General features: G+C 41.9%; 1 protein-coding gene across 7 annotated transcripts in view; it reads left to right on the top strand.

Annotated features, from left to right (window-relative positions):
* The window catches only part of frmd4ba (FERM domain containing 4Ba), a 46,095-nt gene extending 34,284 nt beyond the window's left edge, over window positions 1-11,811 (top strand). For 2 of the 7 annotated variants that reach the window (XM_032512617.1, XM_032512611.1), the window contains exons 12-24: window positions 3,387-3,463; window positions 4,028-4,166; window positions 5,342-5,483; window positions 5,588-5,721; window positions 5,809-5,925; window positions 6,325-6,553; window positions 6,722-6,778; window positions 6,885-7,020; window positions 7,650-7,814; window positions 8,068-8,825; window positions 8,931-9,066; window positions 9,418-9,663; window positions 10,689-11,811. In XM_032512617.1, coding sequence (XP_032368508.1) covers window positions 3,387-3,463; window positions 4,028-4,166; window positions 5,342-5,483; window positions 5,588-5,721; window positions 5,809-5,925; window positions 6,325-6,553; window positions 6,722-6,778; window positions 6,885-7,020; window positions 7,650-7,814; window positions 8,068-8,825; window positions 8,931-9,066; window positions 9,418-9,663; window position 10,689 — 2,337 coding nt within the window. In that variant the 3' untranslated portion in view covers window positions 10,690-11,811. Of the gene's footprint in view, window positions 1-3,386; window positions 3,464-4,027; window positions 4,167-5,341; window positions 5,484-5,587; window positions 5,722-5,808; window positions 5,926-6,324; window positions 6,554-6,721; window positions 6,779-6,884; window positions 7,021-7,649; window positions 7,815-8,067; window positions 8,826-8,930; window positions 9,067-9,417; window positions 9,664-10,011; window positions 10,158-10,688 lie in introns of those variants that run through there. The other 5 variants (XM_032512614.1, XM_032512613.1, XM_032512616.1 and 2 more) reach the window with 5 other exon arrangements.
* The last annotated feature ends 791 nt before the right edge of the window (window positions 11,812-12,602 follow it).

The following is a 12,602-nucleotide window of genomic DNA, read 5'->3' as shown; positions in this document are numbered from 1 at the left end:
CCCCCCCCCCCCCCCCCACCCCTCTCTCTCTCTCTTTCTGAGGTCAGTAGATGTGTAGTATTTACTTTAAATATACCTAAAAACCATTGGAAGCCGCTTAATTAGCTTAACCTAATTATGTTTTCTGCATACATGCATCACTCTATATTGAATGGCCTGGAACTCAAAAGCCCACTCTCCCTGCTGTGTTTTGGAGAAGTGGCACATTTAGTAATGTGAATACTCTGCCTTTTGCAGACCGCATGTATGATGAGCCAGCAAAACCAAAATTGATCAGTTTATAATGGGTGACAGTGTCAGCCAATTGCAAAAACAAAAAGTTAAAAGAAAGTTTAAATGAAAACCGAAGAGATCCTCTCCCTCGTCACTTTTATTTTGATTACACTCACCCCATCATGAATCAAAAAAGGAAAAAGGGCCTTCCGGTGTCTTCTTCATATAAAGGTTTCACAACTTAAAGCAATGCGTCATGTTTTGGAAATGTACAGTGTTGCTAGCCAGCTAGAGCTGGTATGTGACGTGTTATGTGAAGGGTGGGGCAAATAATATTTTTGTACAGGCATGTGATTCAGCTTTTGACACAAATCACACATGGATGAAAATCCATGTGTGATTTTGAGGGTCCTTGGGTTGTGGGTGTGAGCATTATCTGAACAGCCTGATCCCATCTGAAACCACAGGCATTTCTGGCTCTCTCCCACTTGCCTGTAATGAATTGTTTGGCAAAAACAAGGAAGTAAATACTAAAGATAGAAGATACCGAAATTCTGTGTATTTCCTCAAATCATGGGTGTACTAGTATGCTAGCATGCTTCCTGGTAAAAGGTAGGTTAGGAGTTGAACTGATGAGTCAGTCTTTCACATAGTGTATATAGAGTATTTCAATAGAGTATTCATAGAGTATTTCAACTTGCTAGTCTGCAGAATGATTTCTCATATCGGTTCCACTTTAAGAGCAACTTACAGGTGGAAGACCCCAGTGAATCAATGTGTAGGTAAATTATGTAGAAACTAGATTTTCTAGAGAAGAAAATACACTAATGTAACATCCGGAGTTCTTTGTAAGAGAGCTATATGTCATGTCAATAAAGCTAGGTCAAGTGTGACATTAATACATATGGATTCCAAAGTTAGTTTTCACGTTGAAGAGGTTTTAAATGTATATTCACACACAGATGATGGACCGCAGCCTTATAATTATGAGTAAAGCTAGGTGGCATGATATCAGTAACTAACAAAGAAAGTAATTCAAATGGTAAGTTGCTCTTTAAAAGGACTTCTTGCAGTCTTGTGATTGTAGGGATTAAGGTGTGTCACATCCTTGAAATATTTTGGCAGTGGCTTTAGCAGCAATCACATGAGAGTCCTCTTTTAGTTTCATCTATGTTCTGACACACGGGTGTGACGTTTCTCTAATAGGAGGAATGATCCAGTTAAAGTGTGTGTTCATTGTCAAGACCTTTGTTCCAGATCTGTTGTTACAATGTAAATGTTCCTAGTGATAGTGATAGTGTGAATTAGCATGGGGTACCCTCTGCAATGGGATAAGCTTTTTAGAAGTGTCCTGCTGGGTAATTTCCATTATTCATTTAGCACCATGCTCTTAATTTTACTGATAGACTGAATATGTAATGCCCACAATTATAAAGACAATAGTTTTAAACTTTGACAAGAAATCAAACATTGGCATTCAGTGTTGCCATTGATAATAGCACTATAGCTTAGGAGTAAAACCATCTTAATTTAAGATTCATACAAAATGGAAGCTTCCTGTCAAAGTGTAATAGACCGATTAAACATGTAGCTTTAAACTCTAAGGTGTCATTCTTGCTGGATGTAAGTAAAAACATAATGCATAGTGTTTCTTTTTGCCTGGTTAAGTGGCCGGACAGGAAAGCAAAGAGAGCCTTTGCTGTTAATGATTAGACCATCGTAACAGATTCCTAACATGTTTGCCTTGGTGGGGGAGATGGTTATAGTAGATTCAGGCACACACCAGTGCTTTCTGTGGTATTTACAATATGAAAAGCAGAGAACTTCCCAGTTGGAAGTGGGGTATTACACCACAGTACCTGTGAGTGACAGGAAGTGGAGCGGAGATAAAATAAAAAAATAAAAAGTTTCAAACTAAGAAAATCCTGGCCAAGCAAATACTTGTGTACAACCGGTTTGTCTGGTCTGACTAAAAAGGAAGTTAGCTGTGTAGGAGAGGGAGAGAGAGAGCAGTGCAGAGCCTTGAAGGCAGGTCTATGTGATGTATATGTGATGTCAGAGGATGGGGGTGGTTAAAGGGGCGTGGTCAGCTCAGCTGAAACTCTTGCAACACCTATCTAGCTCCCTGAGAACAGACAAGGGGGAGTATTGTTCGAGGAAGCTCTAGCCCTGTGGGAAAGTCAAAAGATTAAATACAAACCCAACAGAATTCAGCAGGGATTTGATAAGCAAAAAAAAATACCCTTCACGGTAAGCCTTATCATTGTATCCAACTATTACCTGTTAAGTGTGTCAAATGGTCACCGGGTTTTTATGTTTTATTGTCTCCTAGTGCTCCTGTAAATTTTCTCTTTTGTGAGGTGTTGTACCTGCTATATGTGATCTATATACAAGTACTCTCTGAGCCATACTGTTGTAAAGGAAGAAATGTCATTTTTTATAGTGTATAGGTGTTTGCTTGTTGCAATTTCTTACACTTGTCAGGCACAGTTTCTCTTAGGGTACAAGAGATATCTAATGTGTTTTTTGTACTGGTGTCAGATAAAACTGTGGTTATAAATGTTCTCCTACATTAATCTCAGCCCTATTGTTGTGCAGCGTTTCTCTTTTTACCAAAATGAGAACAGGGAACAGTTCACAGACAAGTGGCTCATCTGTTTATTAAACCCAGTATCAGTGGAGCAGATGTTTCATTCCGACACAGAAGAATGAAATGAGAAATTGGCCTGCCGCCTGGCACGATTTTGCTCCCTGCAGTTGCGGCAGCATTATAATTGCTTCTCTTCTGCCTGAACCTACACCTGACTGGCTGGCCCGCTGAGCCCCATTCACAGCTTCGGCTGTGGTTTTTGCTAATATTGCAAGTAAGATAACCAAAAGAAATTGTGCTAAAAGACAGGCTGCTGTGACTGAAACAAAGCAAGTTTTATCACCAGTCTCCCGTTGTGTTGTCATTTGGTGAAATAGATCCAGCTCCTATAGGAAGCTTCTACCTTTTCTGTGTATATGAACGCGACGGTGTGTTTTACATTCTTTGTGCATCAAATAACATTTCTGTTTCTGTAGTGCAAATCCACTTTTGAATCAGTAGTCCTGTGTTAGCTTGTGTGCTCAGTAATGTGTTCTGTTTCTCTACCCCTCCCCTCCCCCTTTCTGCCAAACTGTCTCTGCAGTTGTATCAGTGGAAGCAGTTAGAGAATTTGTATTTCCGCGAGAAGAAATTTGCCGTGGAAGTGAACGACCCTCACAGGTCAGAGAAGGCAAACCGCCTAATTTATCTTAACTGATCTTCACTGTTTTTCAAGTGTTTGATTGCTTCCAATGTTGTTATCATACAGCTTACACACTGTGAAGGGCATCTGTAGCCAGTGGCCCATTTAGGACACAATGTTAATAGCTGTAGCTTGTCTGTTAAATAATTGTTTTCCTGCTGTTGAATGGTCACTTTATTATTCTATGGTTGTTACAAGACCTCTGCCCTTCCCACAGACTTTGAAATGGCACTTTTACCCTTTCAAAAATGTTTTTAACAGTTTCCCTTTGGGGATCAATAAAGTATTTCTGATTCTGATTTTTAAATCCCACTTAAATGTCTTTTTTTTAAATGAGTTTTATGTTGCTCTTTAGTTTTATTATTTAAAAAAACAAATTGGACAACATTTTTATAAGAATGCTTTTCTAATCTTTGCTTAACACATCTTATTTTATCTTAATTAGAACCTTGTTTATCTACCATCAAGTTTGTATTCAGGATTTGAACACATTTGCTTCTTGAATCAGCACAAGTACTTAATGTTGGTCTTATCTTCTACAGAAGAACAGTGACCAAGCGAACTTTCGGACAGACTGGTCTGGTTATTCACACGTGGTATGCCAGCCACTCTCTGATTAAAACCATCTGGGTGATGGCCATCAGTCAGCACCAGTTCTACCTGGACAGAAAGCAAAGCAAAGTGAGTGTCTTTCTGTTTTCTCCTCGGGGTCACTTTACTTTGTTCACATTTACTGCTGACTCAAATTTAACAATCTAATGCTTGACCGGTGTAGAGATCTTGCCTCATGTCAAGTGGCCCGCATAGATGACCCACCTACAGATCAGGGTCAGGTGTGTGGGTGTGGGTTAGGGAGATCACACGGGAAAAGTCAGTTTTTCCTATTGATCTTATCCTATTAAGTATTATTGACCCAATTATGATCGGAATTTTGAGTGTTAACATTGATTATCATTTAACTGAGCAGATCAGTGTGAACTATAGTTTTAACCTGTTTTAACCAGGCTGTAAAATGAGCCAAGCGTCAAAGCATAGTGTAGTAGTGACTGTACATCATGTGATGCACTGCCTGTTCCATGTCCTATGCAAGTGACTTGTGTAAATAGCTTGATAAAGGGATATGACATTTTATGTATTTTATGTGAATAGGTCCTGTGCTGGTATGCCTTATGTTGGGAAACTGTCATGTCCTTTGTTTAAAAGGAATAGAATGGCTGTTATCTATTGAATCAAAAGTAGCAGGCGGTTAGGTAACTTGAAAATGCACAAGAGCTTGTAATTGCTCTGAGTAAAAGATTTTTATCACTCTGCTGATATAGCAGGCAGAATGATATAGTCGTAGTAGGCGTGCCTATTGTTATGCCTATTTCTGTCTTGTATTTGGCTTAAGAGGAAACATGTTTAACTGAAAGTGAACTACAACTAGCCATATAAAATGTGAAGTGTTTAGTTTCAAACGGACACATGTTTTTTTTTTATGACTGCCCCATTGAGAATAAATAGGAAAAGGCACAGTGTGTTCACAGACTAGGTCATTTTGTGAGTGTTTAAAGTTGTCCAAATGTCCTGAAGGTACACGCATGGTCCATGTGTTTGTGTTAATGTTGTATATTTGCGGAGCATAAGGGCTATTTAATGAGGTCATTCAGCCTCTGTCTCCCTCAAAGGCAGATGGTATCAGTGTTCATCCAGGAATAGAGTCCACACTGACCAATGAGAAAGCAGTGCGCTTGGAGTACCAAGCATGCAAATGGCATCGCCACTATTGCAGTGCGCTGTCATTTAAATGAAGTACTCACAATCCCTCCCTCACTACTCTGTTCCCTCCTCCTAACTGTCTCTTCCCTTCTCTACAGTCAACGATGACCACAACCAGGAGTTCAGGAGACATCGCCATGGACCTCACAGAAATCTGTGCCCCGCGTATCAGTAAACTTTCCAGCATTGAGAGCAGAGACCAGCTTATCATGGCCAGTAACGGAAGCCTGATCTCAGCTGGTAAGCAGAGAGTAAATAAGATAATGGCTTCTGTTCCACATTACAATGATGAATGATGACTGATTACTATAATTTGTAGTTAATCAGATGTGTCATTATTGTAGGTTCTGCTGATTCTGAAGTCAGTGAGGAACAAAAGAAAGAGAAGGTTGCTGAGTTGAAAAAGAAAGAGAAGGACCTTAAAGACACACTGACACAGAAACTTGAGGAACTGAAAAAGATCTGCTTGAGAGAAGCTGTGAGTGTCTCTCTCATTCTGATGACTTTCCAATGACGCTTAAAACGTCAACACTCTCAGCTGACTGTTGGTTGTTCTCATTTGCAGGAACTTACTGGCAGATTGCCTAAAGAGTATCCCTTGGCCACAGGTGAGAAAGCTCCTCACATACGGCGCCGTGTTGGGACAGCCTTCAAGCTGGATGACCTTTTCCCCTATGATGAGGTTAGTATAGCTATTGTTGTGTTGTGATATAAATCTGTTATGTAATTTAGCATGTCACACTGTCAAACCTAGAGATCATTTAGATCGTTTGACTTTTTGAAATCAGGCTTAAGAGCTTAATGTGTGTGTTTTTAGGGGCTTACATTGCCTAATGCATTGCCTGAAACATTTTTTGTGAATTGTAGTTGGTTTCTATATGCAAGTCAATTGGAAGAATTAATACGATATAGAATATGAATATGTCAGCCACTGAAAATCAATGTTTTAGATAGATTCCAATATTGTGTCTTGGAGATCGGAGAACGTTTGTTTCTTTGTTCAGAGCACTACTATTGCTGATAGGATCTGTCTTTATATGTGGGAAATTCCCTTTTAACTATGTGTGTGTTTTCTCTGCAGGACCCATATCTGAGGAATCTGGAGAGCAGGTTCGCCTTGCAGCAGAAGATCGTGGAAGCAGCCCTGAAGTTATCCAATGAGGGTGACCTCTGTAAGACGGTGAAGAAAAAGAGGAGAAACAACTGTCTGGATGCGATGAGGAAGCTGGAGGAGATTGAAAGGGAGATCAACGCTTACAGGATCAAGAAAGGAAGGAAACCGACCCAGAGAGCCTCACTCATCTTAGCAGGTAGATGTTGTCACCAACTGAAATGACAACTTTAAACATGCTATCAGTGCTTTAAATTCATTTTCACGTTGTGACAAGTGGTAATCGATTTGAAAAGTCTGTTACTTTCTATGAAAAGTTGAATATCAGAGGCGTCTCTGAGGACCGTTTTCTCTCTTCTGTTACCAGATGACGTCAACCCTTCAGACCTCAGCTCTCTATCTGACAGCCTCACACTGGATGACGGTAAGTGCCCAACCATATCCATGCTCAGTGTGCATGTGCAAACTCTCCTTCCCCATTTACTGCATTTTAGATACATGTTAACCAAGCAATCACTTTTATCATCCAGATGATGAGCTCAGTAACCAGAGGCAGCGGTCCAGATCGGTTCAGTATTCCCCAAGACCACACCATGCAGAAACTCTGGACATCCACTACAACAATGGCAGACGGGACTCTGCCAATAATGAGCATGCAGACAGCAGGTACACAGCTAGCATTGATACCCATGACATTTTTTAATATTTGAATTTCCAGTGTGTGTTTGACAGTTGTTTTTGTAGGTGCCCTAAGCATGGAGCCAGTACAGACCTGTAGAGTGCTTTGAGAGCTACATTCCTGCCAGTCACCTCCTCCCTTCTTTCCTGCCTCTCCAACCATCTCCCTCTTATCAGACCAACGCATTGGCTTTAAAAATAGATGGAGAAAAACATGTCGCTGCCTGTGAAGGAGCAGACAATAATTCCAAGCTATGAGGATAGAGAACAAGGGAAACAGCATAGTGGCCCTGGAAATTTAGTTTAAATGACATAAAATTCATTAGTGTTTACAAAATGATATGGGGGATGTGTTGCCCTCAGCTTCAGAGATTTAATCTAATTTTAAACAGTCATAACGCTTGCTGTTGCATGAAAAGAATGATCAATGGACTATGTAATGGTAGTCATTCACGTGAAAGTGATGACTAAAGTGCTGCATTCAAGCAAACCAAAGTTTTTTTTTTTTTTCTTCAGTTTTGAGAGAAAATGAAGAGAGGATAGGTGTTGATCTCAATAAAAAGCTCTGCCCTAAAGAGGCAAATGCCCTGAAAACATTGTTGTTTCCTGTGTTTCAGATTATATTACGGCCAAGTCCAGGAATCTCTCCACTACAGTCACCATAATGCCTTATCAAGCCACAGCAGCCCGTTTAAACCGGCTTCCAGACAGCCACGTGATGCCCGCAGCATGCCCCCCACCCCCCTCCTTACCCGCAACGCCCACAGCAGCACTCAGCTCAGGTAGGGCCATTATTCATCAGTGTATTTCTTTATTTTTTACTTTTTCACCTTCAGATATTTGTCTCATCAACAGCTCATGGAGCAAGTTACACACCAGTCATGCTGTTCACATCATCACTTCCACAATCAATCTGCAAATAACTAAATTAATGGAGACATCCATAGTAACACATAGACCATTTTGAAGAAAATGGGATTCTATTTACAATTCTGTTTTGTTGAACATCGTTTAAAAAGTGTTTTTAAATTGTAGATCAGAGGATGCTCCACAACATTTCCGCCAGCGTAGCGGTAGTCTGGAGTCCCAGTCTCAGCTCCTGACAGAGACAGAACCTCCTGTGCCAACGTTGACCTTCTCCCCAGCCCGACGCAGCAACAGCACTGAGGTCCTCGATGACGGCTCCTCCTACACAAGCCAATCCAGCGTAGAGTACAGTATCCCTGGTAACCACACGCACAGGCGCAGAGCTCGCGGCCGCCACAGAAAGGACATGTATGCCAACACGGGTAGCATGCCTAACCTGGCTCAGCCCGACACCCGCTGCTACGCCTACCAGCCACAGGCCAGACCCACCACGACAGCCTACTATGTGACGGGTTATCCCAGCTACGCAGAACCAGAGCCTTACTCTAATGGAGTCTACATGTACGGCAATGAGATGGAGGGACACTATAGCGTAAATCCTCCATACAACTCCAGCCCAACAGCTTATCACAGCCACGACTTGCACAGTCACTATGGTATCGACGAGATAGACAGCATGTCGCAGAACCCGTACGCCACGCTGCGGCCACCCAGGAACCGCCAGGTGCCCCGCAGCAACGAGCAGGTCGGCAAGAACATCCAGAAGGCTTTGGTGGCTGAACACTTGAGAGGCTGGTACCATCGCAATGCTGCACACAAACAGGCAGCATACAACTACGACTATGACAGAGGCTCCCAGCAGAGCCTGGGCTATCAGACCATGCCTGCACCCAACAGCCACAACGGCAGGAACATCTACTCCTCAGGTTAGATCACTGCACCATGTATTCCAGTCTCATGCATTATGTCGTTGACCATGGTGTCACATGTATCTGGATCAGTAGCTGACTTGTAGCATTTTTTTTCTCCAGTATCCTCAGCGTCCTCTAGTGTAAACTGGCACAACCACATGAGTGGTGGTGGTATGTTGGAATATGACATGCCCATGCACGCGCCACAGACCTACTCTTACAGTACAGCCCCCTACAGCCACTCCGCCCACAACAGGTGAGAAAAAAAACTTAGCTCCTTATCCAATAAGCTGATCCTCCTTATCCCCAGAGCTAAATGCTACTGTTTAATTACCTAGAATGGATGGCTACAGAAAATATAAGCTGCATTTGGTTTTGATAGCCCTTACACACAACAATACTGTGGACTGATGTGTATACAATTTTAAATTTTCTTCAACTTCACACTTAAGTTAGAAAATCAGAAAACATTCATCTGCTTAACATGACACCCTGGTTCAGCCGTAGGATTATAGGATCTGTGCAACCAGCAGGCAGTTCTTCCTCAGAGCTTAAGACTAGTTCTGCTCTCCACCTTAACTGTCCACTGGGCCCTGCTTTCTTATAGATATGGCTCCTCACAGCTCTTTAAAGGCTCCCGGCACAGCCCTGATGGCCAGAGGCGCTGTGCCTTTTCCCCTGCTAGTTCTTCCTCCTCAGCTTCCTCCTCCATCTCCTCCCTACCCTCCTCCTCCTTTACCTCCTCCTACTCCCCCGGCTGCCGGGTCAGACAGGTGGCCTCCAGCCCTGCGCAGCCACAATCCTCCAGAGGGCACAGGCTCAGTAAGGTGTCTTTTGCTAAAGGTAGTTCATAGTAAGTAAACAGCAACAGCCGGAGCCTGTGCGTTTGCTTCTTTCCGTTTGTCTGCAACGTGACTCCATAGTCTGCTTGTTGATGTTTTGAAGTGAACTTTGCATTTTTGAGATGTTTGACTGATCGGTGATTGTCATGTATGATAAGGTAACTGCATGGCTTCTTTGAAAAACATGCCTGCCCCACTTCCTCTTCCAGCTGGCATATTGTCATCCAGTGGTCACATTTTTCTGCAGTGTGCCTTACATAGTTTGTTTTTCTTTGCTGATTGCCTTATTTTTGGCCCATGCAGTCTCCCTGCCCATGTGCTGCCACTCACCCTTGACCTTTGCCCCCTCTCATGCGCAGATGTCCCCCAGAGTTTGAGTGGCGGAGCAGTGATAGGATGGCGTGCCCTGTGGGGCCTTTAGAGAGGTGTGGTGCTGTTGCCTATGCTACTGACCAGGAAAATTAACCCCCTCCCCTCAATTATCAGTCTCAGCACAGAAGAAAGGGTGAGACGAGAATGTGAAACTACCCCATTAACCCCACATGGTTATCATGGTGATGGTGATGTCTTATATATGTGGCAGGGACTAACAGAAAGCTCCAAATCCTTTCATATTACTCTGGTTGATTTTTCCTTTGTTTCTCTGGGTATCTTGTGGTGGTGGGAGAGCACTTGTGTGGCAGAGGAAAAAATGTGACCCCTGAATAGTGTCTCATTTGAAAGCTATGTGTGTGCATAATTGCTTTGTGCATCTGCTGTTTTGTTGGGTGAGAATGTTTGACCCTGGGTTTACACTTTGTCTGAAACTGAGTTTATTATTAACATGCCTGAAACACATGATGTAAATGAGTTCATGAATGTTTCTGTTACTTTTTTTAGTTCAGGTTCCTGATTTTTGGCAGTATGAAGATGAAATATGACAGGATGGTTTTACCAGCCCAGGGTTAATTCATTCTAAACTCGTAGTTAACCAGTCACAAGCTACATTCAGTTTGCCACCTGTCTAATGTGTTTCAATTGTATGTGTTTATTACAGATCCTACATAGATGTCAGCCAAATGGACTCACACACCAGTAACCAAATGCACACTAACCTGGAACCTGAGGAGCAGATTTACTGGCATGAAGACTCCAAACCGGGAACAATAGTGTAGTTGCCTGTCTCTCAATGTGCTGTATGAATTTTTACCTTGACAAGTTGTCATTGTGCCTTAGATTGCACTTACCTGTTCTGTTCAAGAGGATCCAAAGAATGAAGGAACGGAACTTATGTCGGATTCAGCGTGTAAAGGAAATGAAGCCCTCTCATTTTCTGTTCTCTTGAATGCAATTGCCAAACTGACCGACAACTACTTTGTGTTTAAATCATAACAAAACCCCACGGGAGCATCTTCATGTCTGGATTGCAAGTTTGTGGTGATGGCACTTGTGCACTGAAGCTATACCAGGACCTGAGGTGGACTAAACTTCTCCAGTGTTTTACTGACGACATGCAGACTTCACAAACCAAGGACTAGTACCGTCTCTGTGAGAGGACACTGAGCCACAATGAACAACGCTCTGCGCACATGTATGAACAGTGTAACCATGAAGGATTGGACAAGGACTTACAATATAAGGACACTATCACAATGAAGGATTAAACTCATTAAAAATGAGTCCAAAAGGTGGCTACTTACTGTAGCATTCTGCAGTCACCACACATAGTTTCATCATTGCATAGCTTGTATCTACCACACTGTACTCTAGTTTGTCATTTACAAAGTATTCAATCTATCCCATGGTCAGTGCTTACAGTACAATTGAGCCAAATATATGTCACCATTTGAGTATTACCCAAAGTCCCAAACTTTGATATCACTGCCACATCTGATAAGTCACTGCAGGATGACAGAAAATCCAGTTTTATTTTTTATTTTAACATGGTTATTTATCCATGCTGGAAATCATGGACTGGTGCTCCCAATTTCTCTTAAGAGAATCAAGCTGTATGTAAATGTTGATATTGTAAATACACTGGTTCTGTCTTTTTTTAGAGGATTTTTTATGTATTTGAGAAGCATGTAATATATAGTAAACAACTGTTGTTAAGCTGGTTCTTAGTAATTTGTATAATTGCATTTGTTTGAATTAAAAGAAAATCAGCATTTGAAACAGTTGTTCAGTTTGTAGGTCATATGTATTGAGACCAGTATACAGACTTTAAAACTTGTCAGGGAAATTTACTCAGAAGAAAAAAAACTCATCCATCTGAGTGCAGGAAAAAAAAAAAAAAAAAGTTAAATCCAAATCCATTAAATTAGTTAATTGAACGTCTGTTCAGCCAGTTCAACTAATGAAATGGGATTTGAAGAAACTACTACTATTGTATTGCTTTAAAGAACAGGCTTTGTCACAGTGGCTTAGGGCGGTGGTCAACTGCAACACACAAATACATTATCCACATAAATAGTCTGCGGTGCATTGAAGGAGGCAGATTATAGTTGGAAAGATTGGATGTATAGTACTGGTTACGTTCCAACTATCTTTTTTCCATTTTTGAGCTAGTAAGAATGAATGCAGAGCTGCAATCAGTCTTGATGAGAGCTAATTATGAATGAATGATCTACTTTTAGGAATACTCCCTCCGCCTGCTGTGTTGCCAGGCTGGCTTTCTGTGTCCTTAAGCCGTAAACCGACCAAACCGGTCTTTAAAAGCTGTCACACCCATTATGGGCTATAACCTGTTCTTCTGTCCTCCCTGTGAAAGACAAGCTAGTGTTTATAGCACCAAACCCTCTCTTTAGGCATCCATGTCATAGAAGTCAGCTGTACACATGTATTGCTTCCCCTATAGATTAGCTATAACCCTTCACCTCCTTTCTCTGCCTTCCTTCCCAAGCCAGGACACATTTTCTACCACTAGAAGAGGATCCTGCCTCTGCTCGCCTCTTTATGAAGGCCACAGTTG

This window comes from Etheostoma spectabile, chromosome 4 (assembly GCF_008692095.1).
Source record: "Etheostoma spectabile isolate EspeVRDwgs_2016 chromosome 4, UIUC_Espe_1.0, whole genome shotgun sequence".
NCBI classification, from domain to species: Eukaryota; Metazoa; Chordata; class Actinopteri; order Perciformes; family Percidae; genus Etheostoma; species Etheostoma spectabile.
Note: the sequence above shows the minus strand (reverse complement) of the source record. Positions and strands in the feature narration are given on the sequence as shown.